Here is a 21561-nt window from a genome sequence, read left to right on the forward strand (position 1 = left end):
TTATTAAGATTAGAAGGTGTCAATAGATTATTGTCCCAACTATATCATAATTTGATGAAGAATTATAGCTCAACAAGTATAGAACCAACATCAGTTGACCCCTTTCAGCTTTTAATGAGTCTTTATCAAACCTCGTCCACAAAGTTTGCTCATTCAACTATTTGATGAGCATTTTTGTAGGCAGGTTATGTTTGAAAGTGTAGTAGAATATCACACTGCTCAAAGCTGCTTCCATAGACCTGTGACAAGGGTAAAGGAAAATATACCAAAGTACAAGTGCTTTCGGTTTGTTCTCACTCACTAAGGAGGAAAAACTCCTGAGGTTTCTTTGCTGTAGAAATCACAGACAGCGGGCAAAGGGCAGGCGGATGCCTAAGTGTGAAGGCTTTGGTTGGGGGAGAGACTTTTGAGAAGGAATAGAGAAAGGAAAAGATAATCTGTTGATCTGAGGGGAGAAATTGATAATATAAAAATGAGAAGAGTCTGAAAATGAGAGTTAACAAATTTTTCCCAGGGGGTAGGGCTGGGTGCCTCAGGTGGGAGTGGGAGTGGCAGGGAAAGGGGCTTCCTTAGGTGGCATTAGCATTAGTGGTAAAAAACCCACCTGCCAAAGCAGGAGATACGGGTTCAATCCCTGGGCTGGGAAGATCCTCTGGAGGAGGGCATGGCAACCTACTCCAGTATGCTTGCCTGGAGAATCCCATGGACAGAAGAGCCTGGTCTATAATCCATAGGGTCTCAGACAGTTGGACACGACAAAAGTGACTTAGCGCACACATACGTGGTAGGGGAAAGGACCAGGGAGGGAATTAGGAGGATGAAGGCTGGTGGTCATGGTCTTAGGGGGAGAGGGTAGCGGAGAGGGGCTAAGGCAAGGAGTGAGAGGAAGGGAAGGGAAGGAGACGTCTTCAATAAAATTAAAAATGAAAGTTTTGCTAGATACTTCTCTAAAGAAGATACACAACTGGCCAACACACACATGAAAAGATGCTCAACATCTTTAGTCATTAGGGACATGCAAATTAAAAACACAATAACATGTCATTTCACACACACTGGGGTGGCTACAGTCAAACAGAACATAAATGTTCCCAAGAAAGTGGAGAAATTGGAACTCTAATTTATTGCTAGTGGGAATGTAAAACAGTTCGGCTATGGTGAAGAGCAGTTTGGCATTTGCTCAAAAAGTTAAATATAGAATTACCGAATGACCCAACAGTTCCACTCCCGGGTATGTACCCAAAAGAATTAAAAACAGGTTTTTCTATTAATAACAAAAACTTGTACGTGAAAGTTTATAGCAGTACTATTCACAATAGCCCAAAGTTAGAAAAAACCCAAATGTCCATCACCTGATGGATAGGTCCAAACAATGTGGCTATTTCCATACAAGGGAACATTATTCAGACATAAGAAGGAATGAGGGCCTGCTACATTTGACAATATGGATAGATTCCAAAAATAATATTCTAAGTGAAAGAAGCCAGACACAAAAGATCACATATCATATGATTCCATTTATATGAAATGTCCAGATCAGGCAAATCCATAAAGACCGAATACAGACTTGTGGCTTTAAGAGCCTGGGAGGAGAGAGGAATCAGTTCAGCTCAGTCGCTCAGTTGTTGCTCAGTTGTGTCCGACTCTTTTTGACCCCACGGACTGCAGCATGCCAGGCTTCCCTGTCCATCACAAACTTTTGGAGCTTGCTCAAATTCATGTCCATTGAGTCGGTGATGCCATCCAATCATCTCATCCTCTGTCGTCCCCTTCTCCTCCTGCCTTCAATCTTTCTCAGCATCAGGGTCTTTTTCAGTGAGTCAGTTCTTCACATCAGGTGGCTAAATTATTGGAACTTCAGCATCAGTCCTTCCAAAAGAATATTCAGAACTGATTTCCTTTACGATGGACTGGTTGGACCTCCTTGCAGTCCAGGGGACTCTCAAGAGTCTTCAACACCACAGTTCAAAAGCATCAATTCTTCGGCACTCAGCCTTCTTTATGGTCCAACTCTCACATCCATACATGACTACTAGAAAAACCATAGCTTTGACTAGACAGACCTTTGTTGGCAAAATAATGTCTCTGCTTTTTAATATGCTGTCTAGGTTGGTACAGTTTTTCTTCCAAGGAGCAAGCATCTTTTAATTTCATGGCTGCAGTCACCATCTGCAGTGATTTTGGAGCCCCCCAAAATAAAGTCTGTCACTGTTTCCATTGTTTCCCCATCTATTTGCCATGAAGTGATGGGACCAGAGGCCATGATCTTAGTTTTTTGAATGTTGAATTTTAAGCCAGCTTTTTCACTCTCCTCTTTCACATTCATCAAAAGGCTCTTTAGTTCCTTTTCGCTTTCTGCCATAAGGGTGGCATCATCTGCATATCTGAAGTTATGGATACCTCTCCCTGCAACCTTGATTCCAGCTTGTGCTTCATCCAGTTCGGCATTTCCCATGATGTCCTGCTTAAAGGGTATGAGCTGCCTTTTGGGGATGATGAAGATGCTATGAAACTGTGTAAGCATGAGGTTCCATGACATTGTGAATATACCAAATGCCACTGAATTGTATACTTTAAATGGTCAAAATCTTGAATTATATGTGATGTTAATTTTACCTCAATTTTGAAAAATTGTTTTACTAGGAATTTTCAAAGGTACTTCATTTCCTCCTCCTCAGTCTTTCGATATTTTCTTAACAGACTAAGTTTGAATTATTCTCAATTTATATTTTGTTTGTTTGTGGGTAAGATAAACCAGAGAGCTGTAATATTTAGGTAAGAGATGCTTCATTCTGATTTTTAGAAGTTGTTTTAAATATTTGTCTGGATAAAATATCATGGTCTCACTCTATATTCTAGGATGTTTAGAGCTCAGTCATTAGTTTTTGTGTCAGTAGAGTGAAAGGATCACTAACAGGGAGTTGTGATCCCTTCTTTTTTAAGTAGCCTGACTTACCTCTGATGGTATGTGGCACAATTCTTAACCAAGCATGAATTCTGAATACATCCTTCAGTTTTCATAAGAGCATATCCTTAAGCCTGATTATGTAAAAAGATGTTTGCAGTTATGAACTTTTCACTCTTTGGCCAGCCACTTGCCACCATGGCAAGTTTGAAAGGAAAATGAGCGGCATGATATCCACTGACTCACATGGAGCCAGCCCTGCTCGTCAAAGATTTGCAGATAATTACTGCGACTTTGGCTCCAGGTCCCCCTGTGAACTCCCCACCCTACAGAGCTGAGCGGGACCACTGGTGATCACATGATGACCCTTTTACCTCTGGCCCAAGGCCTGTTTGATCCCATGGGCATGGTGAATCTTTTAAGTCACAACTTTTCCTCTCTTTTTTTCCCACTGATTTCAGAAAAGCTTAGACTTGTGGCTGTAGAATTTAGGAAATAGACTTTCTTGGCATAAATTATGTGCACTGCCCAAGATTTCGATTTAGTCTTCCTTTCTAATTCGTATATGCCAGTATATCTTTTTTTTTTTCATATAATTTTCTGTGGTCTGTATGTATTTCTAAGTGGCTGTAATTTACATTTTTTTTTAAGACCAAGTCAGGGACCAAAAACAGAGCCCAGAGATAAAATTCCATTTCTCTGTGACTTCAAACTGTGGTGCGGGATTGTGGCCCCTCCCATCTGCTCCCTCACACACACACACACGTACTCACATGCCCACACAAGTACATGCACACACAGCAGGCGGCGGGCACGCTGCACTGCCCACCGTCTCCAGAGCGAGGCCTTTGAACGACAAGGTCCCAGGCTACCGTTTTGATTCAGAGCTCCTCGTCAGAACCCGAGTCAGAGCGGCTTTTATCTCCTTGTTCCTCAGACTGTAGATGAGCGGATTCAACACAGGGGTCACCACCGCGTAGAAGAGCACCACCACCTTGTCCTGCTCGGCGGAGGCGGTGGAGCGCGGCTGCATGTAGGTAACCAGGGCCAAGCCGTAAGACATGGAGACCACGGTGAGGTGCGAGGCGCAGGTCCGGAAGGCTTTGCGGCGCCCCCCGCTGGAGCGGATCCGCAGGACGGCAGCCACGATGCGGGCGTAGGACAGTGCGACCAGGCAGCAGGGCGCCAAAAGCACCACCACACTGGACGCCACTATGACCGCCTGGTTGAGGGTGACGTCCACGCAGGCCAACCTGACGAGCGCCAGCGTCTCACAGGCCACGTGGTTCAGCACGTGGCGCCCACAGGTGGGCAGACGCACGGTGATCGCGGTCTCCACGGCCGCGTTCGCCAGGCCCACGAGCCAGGAGACGCCCGCCAGCCCTGCGCAGAGCCGCGGCCCCATGACGGCCGCGTAGCGCAGGGGGTCGCAGACGGCCACGTAGCGATCGTAGGCCATAGCGGCCAGCAGCAGGAACTCGGTGCCCCCCAGAGCCAGTGAGAAGAAGTGCTGGGTACCACATCGGGCGGAGGAGATGGTCTTCTTCTCCAGGAGGAAGTGCGCCAGCATCTGGGGAACCCCGCTGGAGGTGTAGCAGATGTCCACTACGGAGAGGTTGCCGAGGAAGAAGTACATGGGCAGCTGGAGGCGGGGGTCCAGCCGGACCAGGACGAGGATGAGCCCGTTGCCCAGCAAGGTCAGCAGATAGGCGGCCCCAAACAGGACAAAAAGGCCAGCCTGGGTCTGCCGGTCCCCAGAGAGGCCCAGTAGGACAAACTCACTCACCCAGGTCAGGTTGTCCCTCCCCATGGAGCAGGCGGGTCAGGCTGCCAAGGGAGGAGCAGAGGCAGGGAAGGGCAAGTAAAGGACTCTCTTTAGGAGTCTGGGATTAAGCCATGGGCCAGGACTGGAGCTGGAAGTGAGGCACCTCCCCTCAGGTTCCTTAACCTAGATGCTGAGGGGACAATGCCATGAGGCGGTAGGGAAAAGGAGATTTGAGTTCTCACAGTGGACTCAAGGATGAAGTCCCCATTCTGGTCGTCCTTATACATCTAGGATCCAACACAGTTACAATTACATAGGATTTAAGCGATCAGTGTAAAAGGAGAGATACAGGAAAAGGTGGTAGAGAGAAGGGAGGAAGGATGATAGGAAAGAAAAAAGCAAGTAAAAGAGAAAGAAAAGCTAGGGAAGGGAGGTAGGAAAGCCAAAAAGGAGGAAGGAAAGTGGAAGGCAGGGAAGAAAGGAAAGAGTCTCCAGTGTGGGGTGGCCAAAGAAGACACGTGAGACCAAGAGGAGCGCCTAGGGCTCGAGGCCTAAAAGTCTGAACTCATTTGCTCCTTCTGTTTTCTCTGGGGTTCAGGTCTGGGTCACTGCCTAGTCCTCTCACATAGCTCTCGTGCCCAACAGTCTGGATAAAGGTTAAATCAGTATCTCTAAGCCCCTGCTGTGTGCCACGGACTGTGGGAGACATCAGGCACCTGTCTGTGAAACAGAAATGTAGAAGCACAAGTTCTGTTCCTTTGGTTCTTATAATTTAATCAGGGACACAGACTAAATTAATAATTACAAAAATTAATTAAGTATAATTGTGCTAAGTGCCAGGAAGGAGAAGAACAAGGTTACTAGTTAGTTAATTAAATTTGCAGCTGTAATTATGACTGCAGTTGGGCCTTATTTCTCAATAATATGCAATTTATATAGTAAGTTGTGGGCATTTATTTAGGTGTTTAAATGGTAAACAATGTAATGAGAGCATTCATAAACCGTTGATACTTACATGTTTGTACTGAGTTATGAAGTGACTGACACCCGCTGATTTTTTTAGGGGGAGTGAATTCTTTCTCAGCTAAGATTGCACTGGGTTATTTTCCTTCCAGCACATCAACCAGTCTTCTGTAAACATAAATAAATGTCATCAGTTTTTTCTTAATAGAAACAGAATCTTAAGGTGTATTTCTTGCTCTTAAAATAATTAATAAATTAATTAATTGAATTCAATTCAAAATATTTATTGAGTATATGAGGCACTATGCTTTCAACCAACCTCTGGGAAATACTGCCTTTCTTTGTTAGGCGTTTGTCTTAGAAAATCAACAGTGCCACAGAATCAAATAAGAAATCTTAAAAATTGGATCTTGGTAAAGTCTATAAGAATTAAATGAGACAGTGTAACAAAGGACAAAGGCAATATATCAGTGTAAAGAAAACAAGAGTGGAGCCACATAATCAAATACAACAGGATTGAGAAGGGTAATCTAATTTAGAGTCTTTCTGGCTGGTAACAGGTCCTGGACTCTGGTGGAGGAGAGAGCCAAGAGCCTGGATGAAGCAGGCATCTCTTGCCTTCTGTTCAGCCCGGGCCTGCAGTGGCCAGCAGGTGTCACTGTAGAAACTGCGAAGAATAGATACTGGCTTTAGGGTCTCAGGATTGGAACCCAGTTCTGCGTCCGGAGTGCAATAGCTGGTAGCTGGGATTCTGAGCACTGCCCCAAGGAGTCCATGGTTATCCGCAGAGCCTAGTCCTTGGCTCAGTAGGGAAAGCACTTCAGCTCTGATCTCCTGCACTCTGGACGTGCTGCACCATCCAGAGTCCGCACCTTCAGAGTTGCTGTCATGGATTCACATTCCCTCCAGAAGGTCCCTGTTACTGTATGAGAAAGTTAAAAATGTTAGAAAGGAAAGAAACCACAGAGATCAGGTATTGCATCCATTTCATTCTACAGATGAGGAAACCAAGGAACAGGGGTAAGGTGATTGACCCTGGTATCAGATCTACCTGGGAACAAACCTGGAACCAGGCTTAAAGCTGTGCTGCACAGTCTCAGTTCTCACTGAGCCTGTTAGTGAGGGCTGGGAAGGGGTTCTAGAAGGATATGGTCTAGGAAGGGAGACACTTGAGGAATCTTAGATTGGAAACCCAGGACAGCTATCTTGCCATGCAGAGAAATGCTGTGTGATGAGTGGGAAAATCTTTGAATGAGAAATCAAGGGATCCAAGTTCTAGTTAGCCTGCTGTGTGCCCTGGGCAAGTTAGTTGACCTCTCTGAGCCTCAGTTTCTCCATTTGAAATGTGGTAATAATAATAATGCCCGTCTCACTGTATTTTGAGTAAGAACAGATAAAGATATGAATATGAATGTGCTTTGTAAAGTACTAAGTAAACACAAATGGCTATTTTATTATACTCAACAGGTGAGGTCAATTTGCTTGATGATAAGGGTATAAGAAACAATATGAATTTATGCTATAATGGCCAGAAAGTTAACAGAATGCGGGCCATAAAGCCCCTTTGCAATAAATCTTCTTACCTAAGTCACCTAATTAAAAAGATCCTGTTTAAATAAAGTGAAGAATTAAGGTCGAGTCTGTCTATACCCAGTGAGTATACCATGCTTCACATATGGTATAAGCACAATATCTTTTTTTTCCAACAAAAGTTTGGTGTTTTTCAGTTCATTTCAGTCACTCAGTCGTGTCTGACTCTTTGTGACCCCATGAACCGCAGCACGCCAGGCCTCCCTGTCCATCACCAACTCCCGGAGTCCACCCAAACCCATGTCCATTGAGTCAGTGATGCCATCCGACCATCTCATCCTCTTGTCATCCCCTTCTCCTCCTGCCCTCAATCTTTCCCAGCATCAGGGTCTTTTCTAATGAGTCAGCTCTTCACATCAGGTGGCCAAAGTATTGGAGTTTTAGCTTCAACATCAGTCCTACCAATGAACATCCAGGACTATCTCATTTAGGATGGACTGGTTTGATCTCCTTGCAGTCCAAGGGACTCTCAAGAGTCTTCTCCAACACCACAGTTCAAAAGCATCAATTCTTCGGTGCTCAGCTTTCTTTATAGTCCAACTCTCACATCCATACATGACCACTGGAAAAACCATAGCCTTGACTAGACAGACTTTTATTGTTTCTAGATGATGATAAAACATTGATTTTATTAATAGATGGCTTTGTTCTCAGCTTTTGAGGATAATTAGAGAATTTCTTTCCACTTTGTTTGACTTAGTGAATATTTACTGAGCACTGAGTAGAGCCTGGACCAGTGGCAGGTGCTGGGATGAGAAAGGTCAATACAGCCTGTTCTCCATCTCCAGGAACTCAGCCTGGCAGGTGGATAGAGAGGATAAGTTACCATGATCTTATCAGAGAACAGTTGAGTATCAAGTCTGGTAACTGGAGACATCAGCTCAGTTTAGTCGCTCAGTCATGTCCAGCTCTTTGTGACCCCATGGATGGACTGCAGCACGCCAGGCTTCCCTGTCCATCACCCACTCCCAGAGCTTGCTCAGACTCATGTCCATTGAGCTGGTGATCCCATTTAACCATCTCATCTTCTATTGTCCCCTTCTCCTCCTTCCTTCAATCTTTCCCAGCATCAGGGTCTTTTCCAGTGAGTCAGTTCTTCACATCAGGTGGCCAAAGTATTGGAGCTTCTCAGTCCTTCCAATGAATATTCAGGATTGATTTCCTTTAGGATTGACTGATTTGATCTCCGAGTCCAAATAGAGTTGGACTATGTAAATAGCCAGGAAGGTATGTAGAAATACTAATGTAGAAGCAAAGAAGCAAACAGTGCATTTGCTTCTTGAAAAAGTAGATATGGTTTATGGCATAGGTAGATTGGTAGTAAGGTGACTTGGTTTTCAATTGGTATCAATAAACCATCTAGGTATTGTTGTAAGTCACTATGTTTTCGAGCTGTAATTTCTTCATCTGTAGAATGAGTGAGTTAGGTAAAACTAAGATTTCTACCAGCTCTAAAGCTCTGCAATAAATCAATTTATGTAAGCTGCATGTAAGATCAAAATCTTTGCTTTTGATCATCCTAAATATGGGTAGCTAGTGAGACTGTAGGAAATAAGATTTGGGTGACTGAGTTTAGAGTTCAAAGCATTAATATCACACATAACTGTTTGGTGAGGTGCCAATGAATGAGACCAGGTTGACTTGAAAACCAGAGGCTAAGGAAATAGGGAAGAGACAAAACAAATAGAAACAGGAGAACCACTTGGGTCAAGGCTGAAAGACTTGTAGGCTTTAACATGAGTTTCTTTTCAAAGTTGGTCCCAGGTATTTCCTATAGCTAGGTAATTCCTAACACCAGATCAAGGTCCAAACCTGAGAAAAGAAGGAATCCATGTCTATCTTTGGTTCTTATACCAATCCTGCTTTCTCTGTTCCTCTTCAATATAATCCAAATGCCATAAGGCTAAGAAAAGAGTCTTATGTCTTTTGATCTCCTCTCTTTAGCTCTTTGAATGTATGTCTATATATACTGAGCACTTCAGTTTATAGGGGGGATTGGATGACTGACAAATACCAAGGACTTTGTTGAGTGGGAAGAATCAAAGTGCCTCCAACTGCAACCAGTGAGAAAAACCCAGTGGAGGATCCCAGGACAGTCCTGGCTGCTCCCAGGGGTTTGGGTTCTATTTTCTCACCTTCCTCCTCTTCTTCTTGGTGGAGGACTCACCAAGCCTTAGTGCTTACCCTATGCATGAAACTCACTTCAGATGAGGGGGAACCATCTTTCAGGGAGTCCTTGAGGCAGCTGTCCATCCTCTTCTTGGAAATGAAGCTTTACTTTCTCAGTCTTAGGGATAACTTTTCACAACCTAAAAATCCCCAGAGGGCAATTACTTGCTCTCACTGTGTTTTTTCACTCATTCTTCCCCTCCTTCCACTCCAGCTTCATCTCAGCCACCACAGCTCCCCACTGTTCTAAGTTCCCAGTGGGATAAACATTCTGAAAATGTTTTATCCCAACTTTTAATTGTCCTTCTAGTTTCCAAACTAATGAGCTCTTCCCTGACTTTTTTGGGTCTTTCACTGCTTTTCAAGGCTATGACATTGCTGAGGACTTTTGGCAGGAGTCAGGAGACAAGACTGTTTCCACCTCTGACTTGAGGGGGAGGGATTGAAGTTAACTGGGAAGAAGTAGAACTAAAATCCAAGTTTGAACTCCTAACTCAGAGTTAGGATGAATGCATCTTCATTAGTTACATGAATGCATCTTCTCCTCTCCTTCCACATATATAGTTTTAGTGACCAGGGAGTAGTGAGTAAAGTAAAAATTGTGAAAGAGAACCATCATGTCCCTGCCCTGGAAGCCTTCGAGAAGTCACAAGTTCACAGTCATTAAAATACTCCCACAGTCTTCTTGGTGGTCTCCCATATCACATTACTGTTGAGTTGTGTATTCTCATGCTATCAAAAACTTGTCCATTTTTCACTAAACTTGACTTCCCAGTTCTTAATCATCTTCCATGAAAGTTTCAGTCTCTTCACCAGAATTACTCCCAGGAGCAGAGAAAACAGTGGGTCAGTGTGGGAATTTCCCCCTATTTACTTATCCATTTCTACAACAATAGAACATGATTCTGTAGTATGATGGGAAGAAAAAAGAGAGACATGGTTAGCGAGTAATCCATTAGAGCTTTTCTGTAATAGTTGCTCAATATCAGCAAGGTAAATTTTTAATTATCTTGAAGGTTTGTCACGCTAATGACAATGGACTAAAGAAAGCTAGTTTCACTTCCTGCTTTTCCCTTTGTGCAGGACCTGTCCCGACTCAGGTTCACCTCTGCTCCTTCCACCGTTCAGATAAACCCAGGACTCAAAGGATGTGAAGCTTTCCCAGCCTCAAGCTGTGAAAACTGATGGGGCTTTTGGACTGAGAGTTTGAGCCAAAAGTTGAAGGGAGAGCAGAGGTAAAAAAGAAGTCTGAGGGTACCATGAGGGAGAAGAGAAAGAGAGACTGACAACTGACCCGTGGGACTCTTGATGCATACCGAAGACAGACTGAGTTATAAGCTAATATAGGTGACTCAAGGGTAAAATAACGGCTGGGTACTGTCTTTCAGGTGACACAGTGTGTGATCATCTAATAAAAATATTTCCTTGCTGTTAAAGCAAAAATTCATCTTTCATACTTTCGCAAGCACCAAGGTTACAGATGACATGTAACTGGATGAAAAGAAAAGGTTAAAGATAGTAGGTTTAGTAAGGGGACGACAGAGGATGAGATGGTTGGATGGCATCACCGACTCAATGGACATGAGTTTGGGTGGACTCTGGGAGTTGGTGATGGACAGGGAGGCCTGGTGTGCTGCGGTTCATGGGATTGCAAAGAGTCCGACATGACTGGGTGACTGAACTGAACTGAACTGAAATTAAAAAGAATAATACACATACAGTTAAATGTGCATAAAGACAAACACAGAGAAAGAACTGAAAGGATGATCATAAAATGTCAATGGATTTTCTGTGGTAACAGGTTTAGAAGTATTTTTATTTTCTTCTTTTTGCTCATCTGTAGTTTAAAAAATGTCTATAGTAAACATAATTGTTCCAATATGAATCCAAATTACAATTTGAGATTATTATTGATATATCACATTGAGACAGGAATGCTGGGAAGTTAGCTTGCTGGCTTAATGTCCCACACTACTGACTGGCCCTTGGAAAAACGGGTGAGTGTTACTGGGTGGAGAGAAGGAGTAATTAAAATTCTGCCTCAGCAAAGTAGATATGACTACAGGCTTTAATCATTTATACCATGAAAGGTAAATCTGTAAATATTCTATAACAAACACTCTGGACTGGGGATAGGATAATTGGTATTTGCTCTGGCTCCAGTGAAAATAGCTCTATGACTTTGGGCACGTCATTTACTTTCCTTGTTTTACACTTGTGAAACAGAGATTCAGTGAGACTCTAGGGACCCTGCAGCTCTGGAAGTCTGTGTCTTCCAGGGTGGACATTGCAGTATTCTCCCAGATACTGATGTCTGAGACTGGAGTCAGACCATCATGGGATCCAAACTGTGGTCATTGAGAACTGATATTTTATGTACTATTTGGATCCCCAGCCCTTGGAGATAATTCACTTCCCTGCAGTGAATTATCTGTGCAGCCCCAGGCCTGCTGCTTCCCTGATCTCTCCCTTCTCTCTGATGAAATTGCCCCATCACTGCTGTTTCCCCACCCTTATTTCTCCCCCAGGCTATCTCCTTGACACAGGACTTTCCTGTTACTAGGAATAGTTTAGTTTATTCCCAGTTATCTAGTTCTCAGTTAAGCACCTCCTTTTAGTTCTTTCCATTCTTTTTTTTTTTTTTCTTAAAGGAGAGGTCTCTCTCTTTAAAATTAATTGATTTACTTATTTATATTTTTATTGAGCTGCACTGGGTCTTCATTGCTGTGCACAGGCTTTCTCTAGTTGTGGCAAGCAGAGGCTACTCTTCATTATAGTGCGTGGGCTTCTCATTGCAGTGGCTTCCCTTGTTGCAGAGCATGGGCTCTATGGCGTGTGGGCTCAGTAGTTGTGGCTCATGGGTTTAGTTGCCCTGAGGCATGTGGTCTCTTCCTGGACCAGCGATGGAATCCGTGTCCCCTGCTTTGGAAGGTGGACTCTTAACCACTGGACCAATAGGGAAGTTTCCACTTTTTTTTTTTTTTCTTAACCAGGAGTAGCTTTCTCCCATGAAATGTCAATAGGCAACTTCTAGGAAGCAGGTTACCTGGGTTGATGACACTTGACAGAAGCTTCAATAGCTTTGGCTACAATTCATCACTAATTATCTCTGTCATGAGGGAGTCTGAATACTCTGATTCTTACCTCTAACACACTAAGCAATGTAAAATATTTCTGTGCTTTGGTCTCCTCTCTGTGCATAACCAACTGTGTGACTTGAGGGAAACCACATAAGTGGTATTGGCAGGGATGAGAAAGAAACGCTTGACAACTAACATTTAATGAGTACTCAATGCTTATATGAGTCATCTCCTTGAAACTTTATGTAATTTCCTCATTATGTATTAACATTGGGCAGGAACAGTACAGTCCATTTCTAGAAAGGAAGTCTTTTCTTAGTAGATCGCTAGCACACACACGGAGCATGGAGCCGTCTTTACTTCACGATGGCAAAACAACTTTAAATACACTCTTCATGGATGTTAAATGAAAATGCTGCTTCGTTTTCTACAATGATCTTATCATCCCAAGTCTATGTTCTGATGCTTTGTGTGGAACAAGCGGAAAAAAAAGCAAATGATATAATATGGCCTATTAAGGATATCTTTCCAGTAGTCATGTATGGATGTGAGAGTTGGACCATGAAGAAAGCTTAGTGCCGAAGAATTGATGCTTTTGAACTGTGGTGTTAGAGAAGACTCTTGAGAGTCCCTTGGACTGCAAGGAGATTCAACCAGTCTATCCTAAAGGAGATCAGTCCTGAATATTCATTGGAAGGACTGATGCTAAAGCTGAAGCTCCAGTACTTTGGCCACCTGATGCAAAGAACTGACTCATTGGAAAAGTCCCTAATGCTGGGAAAGATTGAAGGTGGGAGGAGAAGGGGACGACAGAAGATGAAATTGTTGGATGGCATCACTGAGTCGATGGACATGAATTTGAGCAAGCTCTAGGAGTTGGTGATGGACAGGAAAGCCTGGCGTGCTGCAGTCCATGGGGTTGCAAAAAATTGAATACGACTGAGTGACTGAACTGAACTGATATGTTAGTTTCCTACAGTATAAACATTATCTTTTGACTAAAAATAATTTTTCCAGGTAAATAATTAATTAAAAGTTCAGCCTTTGATTGGAATGGTTTATTTCTTTTCTCAAGGCAGCTTCTGGGTATAAGAGAAAACTGTTACTATGGGACAACGTGGAATGTGGGATGAGGGTATAGAGTCACTGTGTTTCAAGCTGATCCTGGCACTGGTCTTTGCAGTTGGGTGATGGACAGGGAGGCCTGGCGTGCTGCGATTCATGGGGTCGCAAAGAGTCAGACACGACTGAGCGACCGAACTGAACCGAACTGATCACTCTTATCTGTGCATACACACATGGCTGGTTTCTGTTGCGATGTGGTCAATCTGGATCTAGCCCATGGCATCTGCTATGTCTGTGGCCAATGGGCAGTTTGTTGTCTTGGCTTTGTCAAGGTTCAGTGACAGTCCTTTTGTTGGGATGGCTTTGTTTTAGGGTTTTCTGATGTGATTTCTCCCTGCTTCCAAGAACACACATCACCTCCAAGAACTGACTGTGATTCCTCTTGGGGCCATGGCTTAGAAAGTCCACCTGTAGGCCTTTTTCTGTACCTGATCCTACTCTGGCAGGTGCTCTGGTAGAGCTTTCACCTGCTTTCTGTACCTCTTATTTGAAATGTGCAGGAACTGGGGCATCCAGCCCATGTTCTAGAAGCCAGGAACATGCCCCAGACCTATTTGATGCCCTCTTCCCCTGCTGCACTGTGGCCTCCCTGAACAACTCTCTCCTGCTAGGTTTCCAAATGGGGATCAAGAACACATTTCTACCTTTGACCCTCCCCTACCCCTATTACTTCTCCATCCTTTAATCTCTGTGTTCCATATATATCCCAGCCATGATCTAGCATGCAGCTTCTCCTCCTTGGCCTTTCTCTGAATTTCCAGTCATTCTGTTCCATTCCATTCTTCCATGGGTGATATTGACTAGGACTGTGGAACCATGTGGGAAGAGGAAGGATTGAAGGAATATACCAGGACAATTCTGACCACAGGACCAAGCAGCTACATGACAATCAGATTGTGATCACTAGGCATAAGATGGGCTTCCCTCATAGCTCAGTTGGTAAAGAATCCGCCTGCAATGCAGGAGACTCCAGTTCAATTCCTGGGTCAGGAAGATCCGCTGGAGGAGGGATAGGCTACTCACTCCAGTATTCTTGGGCTTCTCTTGTGGCTCAGCTGGTAAAGAATCCGCCTGCAATGCGGGAGACCTGGGTTTGATCCCTGGGTTGGGAAGATCCCCTGGAGAAGGGAAAGGCTGCCCACTCCAGTATTCTGGCCTGGAGAATTCCATGGACTGTATAGTCCATGGGATCACAAAGAGTCGGACACGACTGAGTCACTTTAACTTTCACTTTCAAGCATAAGACATGTGAAATACTTTGCTTAAAGAGGCTGTTTGGTTCTTTTTGAGAGTCCCTTCTGAGTTCCCCTAGCTTAGTATGGGCTTGACCCTAAAGAGGGACTTGGGTATCTGCCATGTCGCAGGGAGTGAGGAGAGGATAACAGTGTTCTGTCAAATTCAGAGCAACTGTGATACAGAGTCGGCCAGAGCTAGGCTATTTGTAAAAAGCAGCTAAAGTGAAAATTATCATACGTCTGACGTCAAATCTTAGTCTCTTTTCACTAGACCGTGCTGCCTCTACCGTTCTTTTCCTTCTGAAATGAAGGGGTTGCAAATGGAAGAATAGAGAAGTCTCTTCATGCCCTGATGTTCTGAACTTCACTTCATAGAGGTCAGCAGAAGGGGAAGCAGTGTCTTCCTGAGTTGGGATCTTTTCCATGCCCCAGTTAAGAAAACCATGCCTCTCACTCAAAAGAAGCAGAGAAAAGTTCTGGCCGGATGTTTCCTGCTACTCTTAGATACAACTGGCTTCCTGGCTGTTAGATGAGGAAGCTGAAATGCCTTTTTCTCTAGAGTCTTCCTTCTTACTTACAGGCGTCAACATTTGCCTCGATTTTGCCCTACCAAAGTTGGCTATTTTTGATAAACTGAAATGGGGATGTTTAGGGAAATAAAAGTGATTGTGAAACTTTGTATTTTCAATGGGAACCAGGACATTATGCTCCATGCTGTGGAGGTGTGCCCCAAGGGTACCCCACAATGCAGATGTGAGGGTATGGAGGTGAGAAGGAATAAAGTTATTTTCTGCTTATACCTTGAGAAATCGGGATGTTTGATGAGCCAGTTCCTGTTAGTTCCCTTGAGATCCGGGGGTCTAGAGCCTGGGAGTTCCATCCTGGCTGTGACCTTTGCCTAAGACTTTCAAACCTTTTAAAAGTCTCAAATGGACTCAATGTAGCAGAAGTGGTTTTATCTACTTAGCAGACATGAGGTGGCTGGAGGCAGCAAAACCTGGTGGCTAAGAGTGTAAGTGCCTAAACCTGAATGCCAGCATCAGAATCTTGACTCGCCACCTTGTGTATTGATGACACTGGGCAAGTTAAAGCCTCTTTTGCCTCCGTTTCTTCGAATGTAAAGTGTTGAGAATGATAATATCTGTCTCATGTGGCTCTTTTGAGGATTAAGTGGAGAATATATGTAAAGCCCTCAACACAGGGTCTTATCTATGGTGAATCCTCAACCAATGTTATGTACTTTTATGTTTAAAATACTTTCGACACTTTAGAAGAAAGACGCTAGCCAAACCAGTGCTACAAATAGAAAACTACTTTTTCCCCTTCACACATTTACTTCTATCCTGTTGAGCCCTGCAAACTCAAAATTTTCTTGTTTTCTCTTTTGCAAGATACAAGCTGTTCCCACAGTTTTCTGCATCAGATACAGAATGTTTCATGCCACTTTGGGATTTTGTGAGAGATGTTTTGGAAGTACCTTTTTAGAAACGTCACTGGTTGGAACTGATGCTCAAGCTTTGGTATATGTGTAGAGAACTTCCGAGCTCCTGTTCTGTGGAGCTGGAGAGGGCAGTTGGGACTGAGCCAAAGGAGAGGACAGATTCCAGCCCCAGAAGCCTTCTTCTGACCAAGTGGTGTGGGCACGGGGACACTGAAGCCTGAAGGGAGTTCAAGAGGAAAGTGAGTGCAGGGGCCAGGAAGGATTGTTCAAGAGTAGATATGGGTGCAGAAGCTATTCACAGAGGCGACCAAAGCCCTTCCCATCTTGCCTCTGTTCAGGCTGATGGAGAACTTACTGCCAGTGTCCTGAAGAAAGGGTGAGCGGGTGAGGAGTGCTGCCCTGAGAAACTGCCTTGCACACTTCCTCCCTCTCCTTTCTCCAAGCCCAGTGGAAAAAAGTTTAAGGAAATTCCTTTGGCTCCCGGCTCCCGCTCCCGGAAGAAAAATTCCCCAGCTCCGATCTGGCTAGAAGGGCGTCCCTCTTCTCTTTATCCTGAAAAGAGAAAAAAAGAACTTACATTTGTATCATGCTTAATTACTTTCAAGCAATGTCACAGACACCATCTCATATGAGGAAGGAGAAAATTGAGGCTGTTAGGCTACACAAAGTGTGCCCATTATCAAGTATTTCCTGTCTTGCTCCAAGGCTGGTTGGTTGGTTCTTTTAAGAGTTCTAGTGGGAGAAGTACTGTAACCATGGTGATTATTATCACCATATCAGACATATATTTAAAATCCTCCTCTACTAGTTTTTATAGCGTTAATATCAGTGGAATGACTTTAAAGGTGTATTTTCATGCACCTGTTAAGTGAGCCTTAGTTTAGATATGGGCAACTGCCTCATACGTAGGGAAGTTTCACTAAAGACTTAATCAACATCTTCCATGCTCACTTCAGCTTGCTTTCTCTTCCTGGATGACCGTATTCTAGATCCCTCTGTCCATCCTCTTCTGACCAGCTTGTCCCTTTACCCACCTCAGGTGGGGAAGTAGTCATTCGTCTAAACACCACCCCGGTTGGAACTTGCCACTTCAAGAAAAAGGACCTTGCAATCAAAGTAGTCGGTATTTTCCCATCATAAAGATGTTTATACGCTCGAGTTCAAGGCATGGGAGATGTAGCAGTAAGTAATGTATGAGCTCTCTGAGGAAGCAGATAAAGATGGAATCTGGAACCCAAGCAGAAGGATTATATTTGTTCCACACATACAGTCTCAGTTATCGTTTGTCGAGTTTGTGTTTGTATTAATCATGTCTTAAATTTTTCATACTGTATGATGGTCTGACATCTTGGGGGCCTTGCTGGTGGGGGTAGGCTGCCCCCCTCAGAGCTGGCCGATTCCCAGACATTGCAAACCACCTTCCTTTAGCGTCCTTTTCATATGCACACCAGCCAATCCAGGGCCCACATCCAGTCACCTTTATTTAACTCTCAGACACCAAGCTACCATGCTCTATCACCCCAGAGCCAGGTCAACTGGGCTGGACAGCTGGAGACCCAGCCTATGACCCAGAGCTGCCAGAATTACCCAAATTATCCAAGCCTAAGTTTCCTCCAGCTTTCCTACACCGCCTCATTCGTCCATTCCTCAGAAACCACACGAGTGGCTGAGGGTCATGCTCTCTCCCTCTCCTTCTGCTTCCTAACTGACCAGAGCTTTCCCATGGGCCCCGCGTGGTGAGGCCCACCCCCTTCCCTTGCTGTAGTTAATGAACTCTTCTTTCAAAGGCAGTTGTCTCTATGTCTGTCACCTTACCATACTGGAGTAAAACAAATCCCAGGGACAGATCTTAAAAAGGTATCAATGATTTCAGCATTCAAAATGAAAGCCAATGTTACTTCCTACTCCAGTGATCAAACACGATTTGAGTTGGTTTCTTCAGGACTGACTGGAGCCAGGCAGGCCCTGCATGATCTCTGGCTATACAGCATTTCTGAAAGTGGCCTGTGGAGTTTGGCTGCCAGGCCTTTGCACATGTTTTGCTGAGGTTTGTGCAGGTGAGCTTGGTGCCCTTTGGGCCCGATTAGACATCTTAAAGTTATCTCTGGCTCCAGTATCATATTATTCTAGAACTAGAAGTATCATTTAGCACTGTTGATCCCTCTATCCTTGAAATTCTCTTTCCTTGGTTTCCATGACATCATGCTCTCTTGGATTTTCTTCCACTTTTTTGACTGCTCTTTTAAAAAACTCCTCTGTGCATTCCGTTTCCTTTGCCTAGCCTTTATTTTGAAAATATTTGTTGAGTAAATAGTGTATATATGTGTTTAAGGGAAATATTCAAAAAAAAATAAAAGTCTACTCCTCTTCTGCCGCTCAGTTGCCCAGATTCTTAATTTGATTATAATTTGTGTGTGTGTGTGTATAAAACTATAGTACATATATAAGCACACATATGTTTATACACACATGATATTCTGAGTGCTTTTATATGTATATGCTATCATTCCATAATATTTATTCACTTATTCTTTAACAACTTACTGCTGTTTACTAATGAGCAACTACTACATGCCAGACACTGTTTAGGCACAGGGAAGACCATGTGAGTAAAGCAGAAAATTTTAATAGAGTTTATATTCTGTTGGGAGGAACAGGCAATTTAAGAGAAAGTCAGATAATTTTCAGTAATGAGAGATGATTAGAATTTAAAGCATGCTCATGTGAGAGAGGGCAGAGAGATGACAATATATATAGTGTGACTGGGGAGGGCCTCTAGAAGGAGCTAATATTTGAGCCAAGACAGCATCTGAATGACAAAGAATAGGATTTCAAGAGTGAAAATAACAAGGAAAAGGCCAGAATCAAAGATGCACCAGAATTAAGCATGACTCCTTAGTACATACTGTCATGGACCTTGCTTTTTCATTTAATAGCATTTATGAGAGATGGCTCCAGGTCTATCACAGATAAAACTGCTTCATTCTCTTTAGCAGTTGCATAGGACTCCCTTACACAGCTAAACCACAATTTATTTACTCAGTCACATACTGCTATTTTAAACCATCTTTAATCTTGCTGATGCAAGTAATGGTGAAATGAATATTTTTGAATGTACATATTTGCCGACAAGGCAAATACATTGGCAAGGTCAAATTCTCGAATTGACCAAGAGTTATTGGAACAAATGATATGTCTTTTAATTCTAAATTATTTTAATTAATGTACCCAACTGGCCTCCATAGAAAATGAACAAATATATTCTACCACCAACAATATATGGGGGAGACTGTTGTACCTTCCAAACTCTGTGTTCACATTTTTGAGCAGGAAATGCTCTAAATAACATTTTCTAATTTCATGTTGCATTTCTCTCTAGTGAGGTTGAAACTCTTCTCCTATGTTTAAAAGCCATTTGCCTTTCCTGTTCTGTGAACTGTCTTTTCACATCCTTTGCCCATTTTTCTTTGGGATTACGTATTAAGTCTTTTCCTCAACTGGCCAAATTTCCTTATGTAGTAATGAAATGAACCTCTTTCATACATTAGATGTGATCTTCCCAGTTTGCCTTTGTTCTTTTCATTTTATTTAGGACAGTGTCCCAGGAGTAAAGTTTTTGCTTTATTAATGTAGTTAATCAATCACGCATTTTGTTTTATTCAGTCATCCATCCTTCATTGCTGGTCTTCCTCAGAGTCCTGTCTTGGAACTGCTGTTATTCCTCTGCTCACTCTCTGTGGACCATCTCAGCCATGCCAATTGCCACTGGTGTGTTGACGATTTCTAGATATGTTTCTCCCGACACATACTCACTGCCAACTATACATCTCCACAGCCCAAGTTAGCATCATCAGTACTGAACTCATCATTTCAGCTTTGTCCTGCATTCAAACTGATTACTCTTCCCACGTACTCCATCTCAGCGAACCCAATTATTCATTTTTTCCAGATCAGAGAGTCTATATCATCAATGAACCCCTTTTCTATTTTATCCCTAAGCATTCAATCTGCAAAGTTCTATTATATCTACCTTCTAAATAGTTCTTCAATCTGTCCGTTTCTCTCCATTTCTATCACCACTTACCTCAAGTGGGACAACATCATCTCTAACCTGTGTTTCTACACTAGCTGCCTAATAAATAAACTTTCTATCATGTCCTTCTCCAGTTCATTCTTTATATAGTAGTCAAAGTATTCAGACTGGATCACATCACTCCCCTGCTTAAATATTTTCAATGCTTTCTCTTTTTTATTCTTCTCCGGTTCTTCCTACTTTTCTCTCCTTTCACTCCTCTTTTTTTCTTCTTCTTCTTTAGGATAAAACCCAAACTCGTTAACATGGCATACAGAGCTTACATGATCTGGCCCACATTTGTGCCTTTAGCATAACCTCTTAATCCAAACAACACACAGCACTCCACTCCCCATCACCATCAGTAAGAATCAGTCCTCTTGACAAGTCCCTGGAATGAATCATGGTCTCTTACCTTGGGAAATATTTGCTCCTATTGTTTCCTTTGCCTGGACGCTCCTTCCTCAGCTGTTGTTGTCTGGCTCTAGCTATCTCACTTTCCCTTAGATCTCACACATTACTTCTTCCATAGCCTTCTGATTTCTCCCACCAGCCCAAGTCCAGGCAATATGCTTCCAACAGGATCTTGTCACACCATAGTACTCATCGCATGGTAATACAATGCCTATTTATTTGCCTGAATCCCCTAGCAGATTGCCAACTCCACATGGGCCTCACCTTCATTCCTTTAATAATTTAGATTGCAGTGCCAGGTATATAGTGGCATTTTGATCAGAGTTGAATCCTTAACTCTCTAGTCCTCAGCATGGAACCATCATTTAAAAAAACATTTATTTGCTGCACATATGGATGGAGGAATAAATTCTTGAATTTTCCTAATGTAGCCTAAGTTTTGTGCCAGTGTGTTCCCTTTACTATACTAGGATATACCGATGTAGTAACATTGTACAGAAATAGTCACATCAAGGGGATTCATTTACTGTAGTCAATTTTACAAGGCAATGTGGATTAGGAATTCTTCCTCTGAATGTCCCCTCACTTTATCTTTGACAGTAATATTTCCACCAAGCTACTGGTGGATGAAAGCACCTCTGTGCCCTCCTACTGTTGTACTAGATGGGTAGAGTTCCCTGCCACTTCACTCCATAGCTTTCAGGAGACAGCTTTCATGCATTTATCCTGGGGAGAGATGGATCAGAGGATCCCCTCTGATTCACTGAGGGGCTCCAATATTATTTGCCCTAAGTAATAATTT

The 21561-nt window shown here is 43.2% G+C and overlaps 2 protein-coding genes and 1 long non-coding RNA gene across 6 annotated transcripts in view; 1 reads left to right on the plus strand and 2 right to left on the minus strand.

The window, feature by feature from the left end:
* Window positions 1-1497: 1497 nt before the first annotated feature.
* Window positions 1498-4715, minus strand: LOC145523728 (olfactory receptor 2F1-like). Its single transcript, XM_081534510.1, has one exon. The coding sequence runs from the start codon at window positions 4713-4715 to the stop codon at window positions 3774-3776; it is 942 nt and encodes a 313-aa protein (XP_081390636.1). The 3' UTR covers window positions 1498-3773.
* LOC145523729 (olfactory receptor 2A14-like) overlaps window positions 4190-21561 on the plus strand; it is a 350514-nt gene continuing 333142 nt past the window's right edge. For all 3 annotated transcript variants that reach the window (XM_081534513.1, XM_081534512.1, XM_081534514.1), the window contains exon 1: window positions 4190-4602. The gene's annotated coding sequence lies outside the window, so the exon portion shown is untranslated. The remainder of the gene's footprint in view (window positions 4603-21561) is intronic.
* On the minus strand, window positions 5609-18388 carry LOC145523738 (uncharacterized). 2 transcript variants are annotated; one of them, XR_014066863.1, is made up of 5 exons: window positions 18089-18388; window positions 16629-16825; window positions 16310-16490; window positions 6252-6555; window positions 5609-5801 (listed from the first exon to the last, which is right to left on the minus strand). It is a non-coding gene; the product is annotated as an uncharacterized LOC145523738 (long non-coding RNA). The 2 variants fall into 2 exon arrangements; XR_014066862.1 differs by lacking the exons at window positions 5609-5801; window positions 6252-6555 and having other exon boundaries at window positions 16130-16490.

The sequence above is a fragment of the Giraffa tippelskirchi genome, chromosome 10 (genome assembly GCF_054371585.1).
Source record: "Giraffa tippelskirchi isolate mGirTip1 chromosome 10, T2T-mGirTip1v1.2.pri, whole genome shotgun sequence".
NCBI classification, from domain to species: domain Eukaryota; kingdom Metazoa; phylum Chordata; class Mammalia; order Artiodactyla; family Giraffidae; genus Giraffa; species Giraffa tippelskirchi.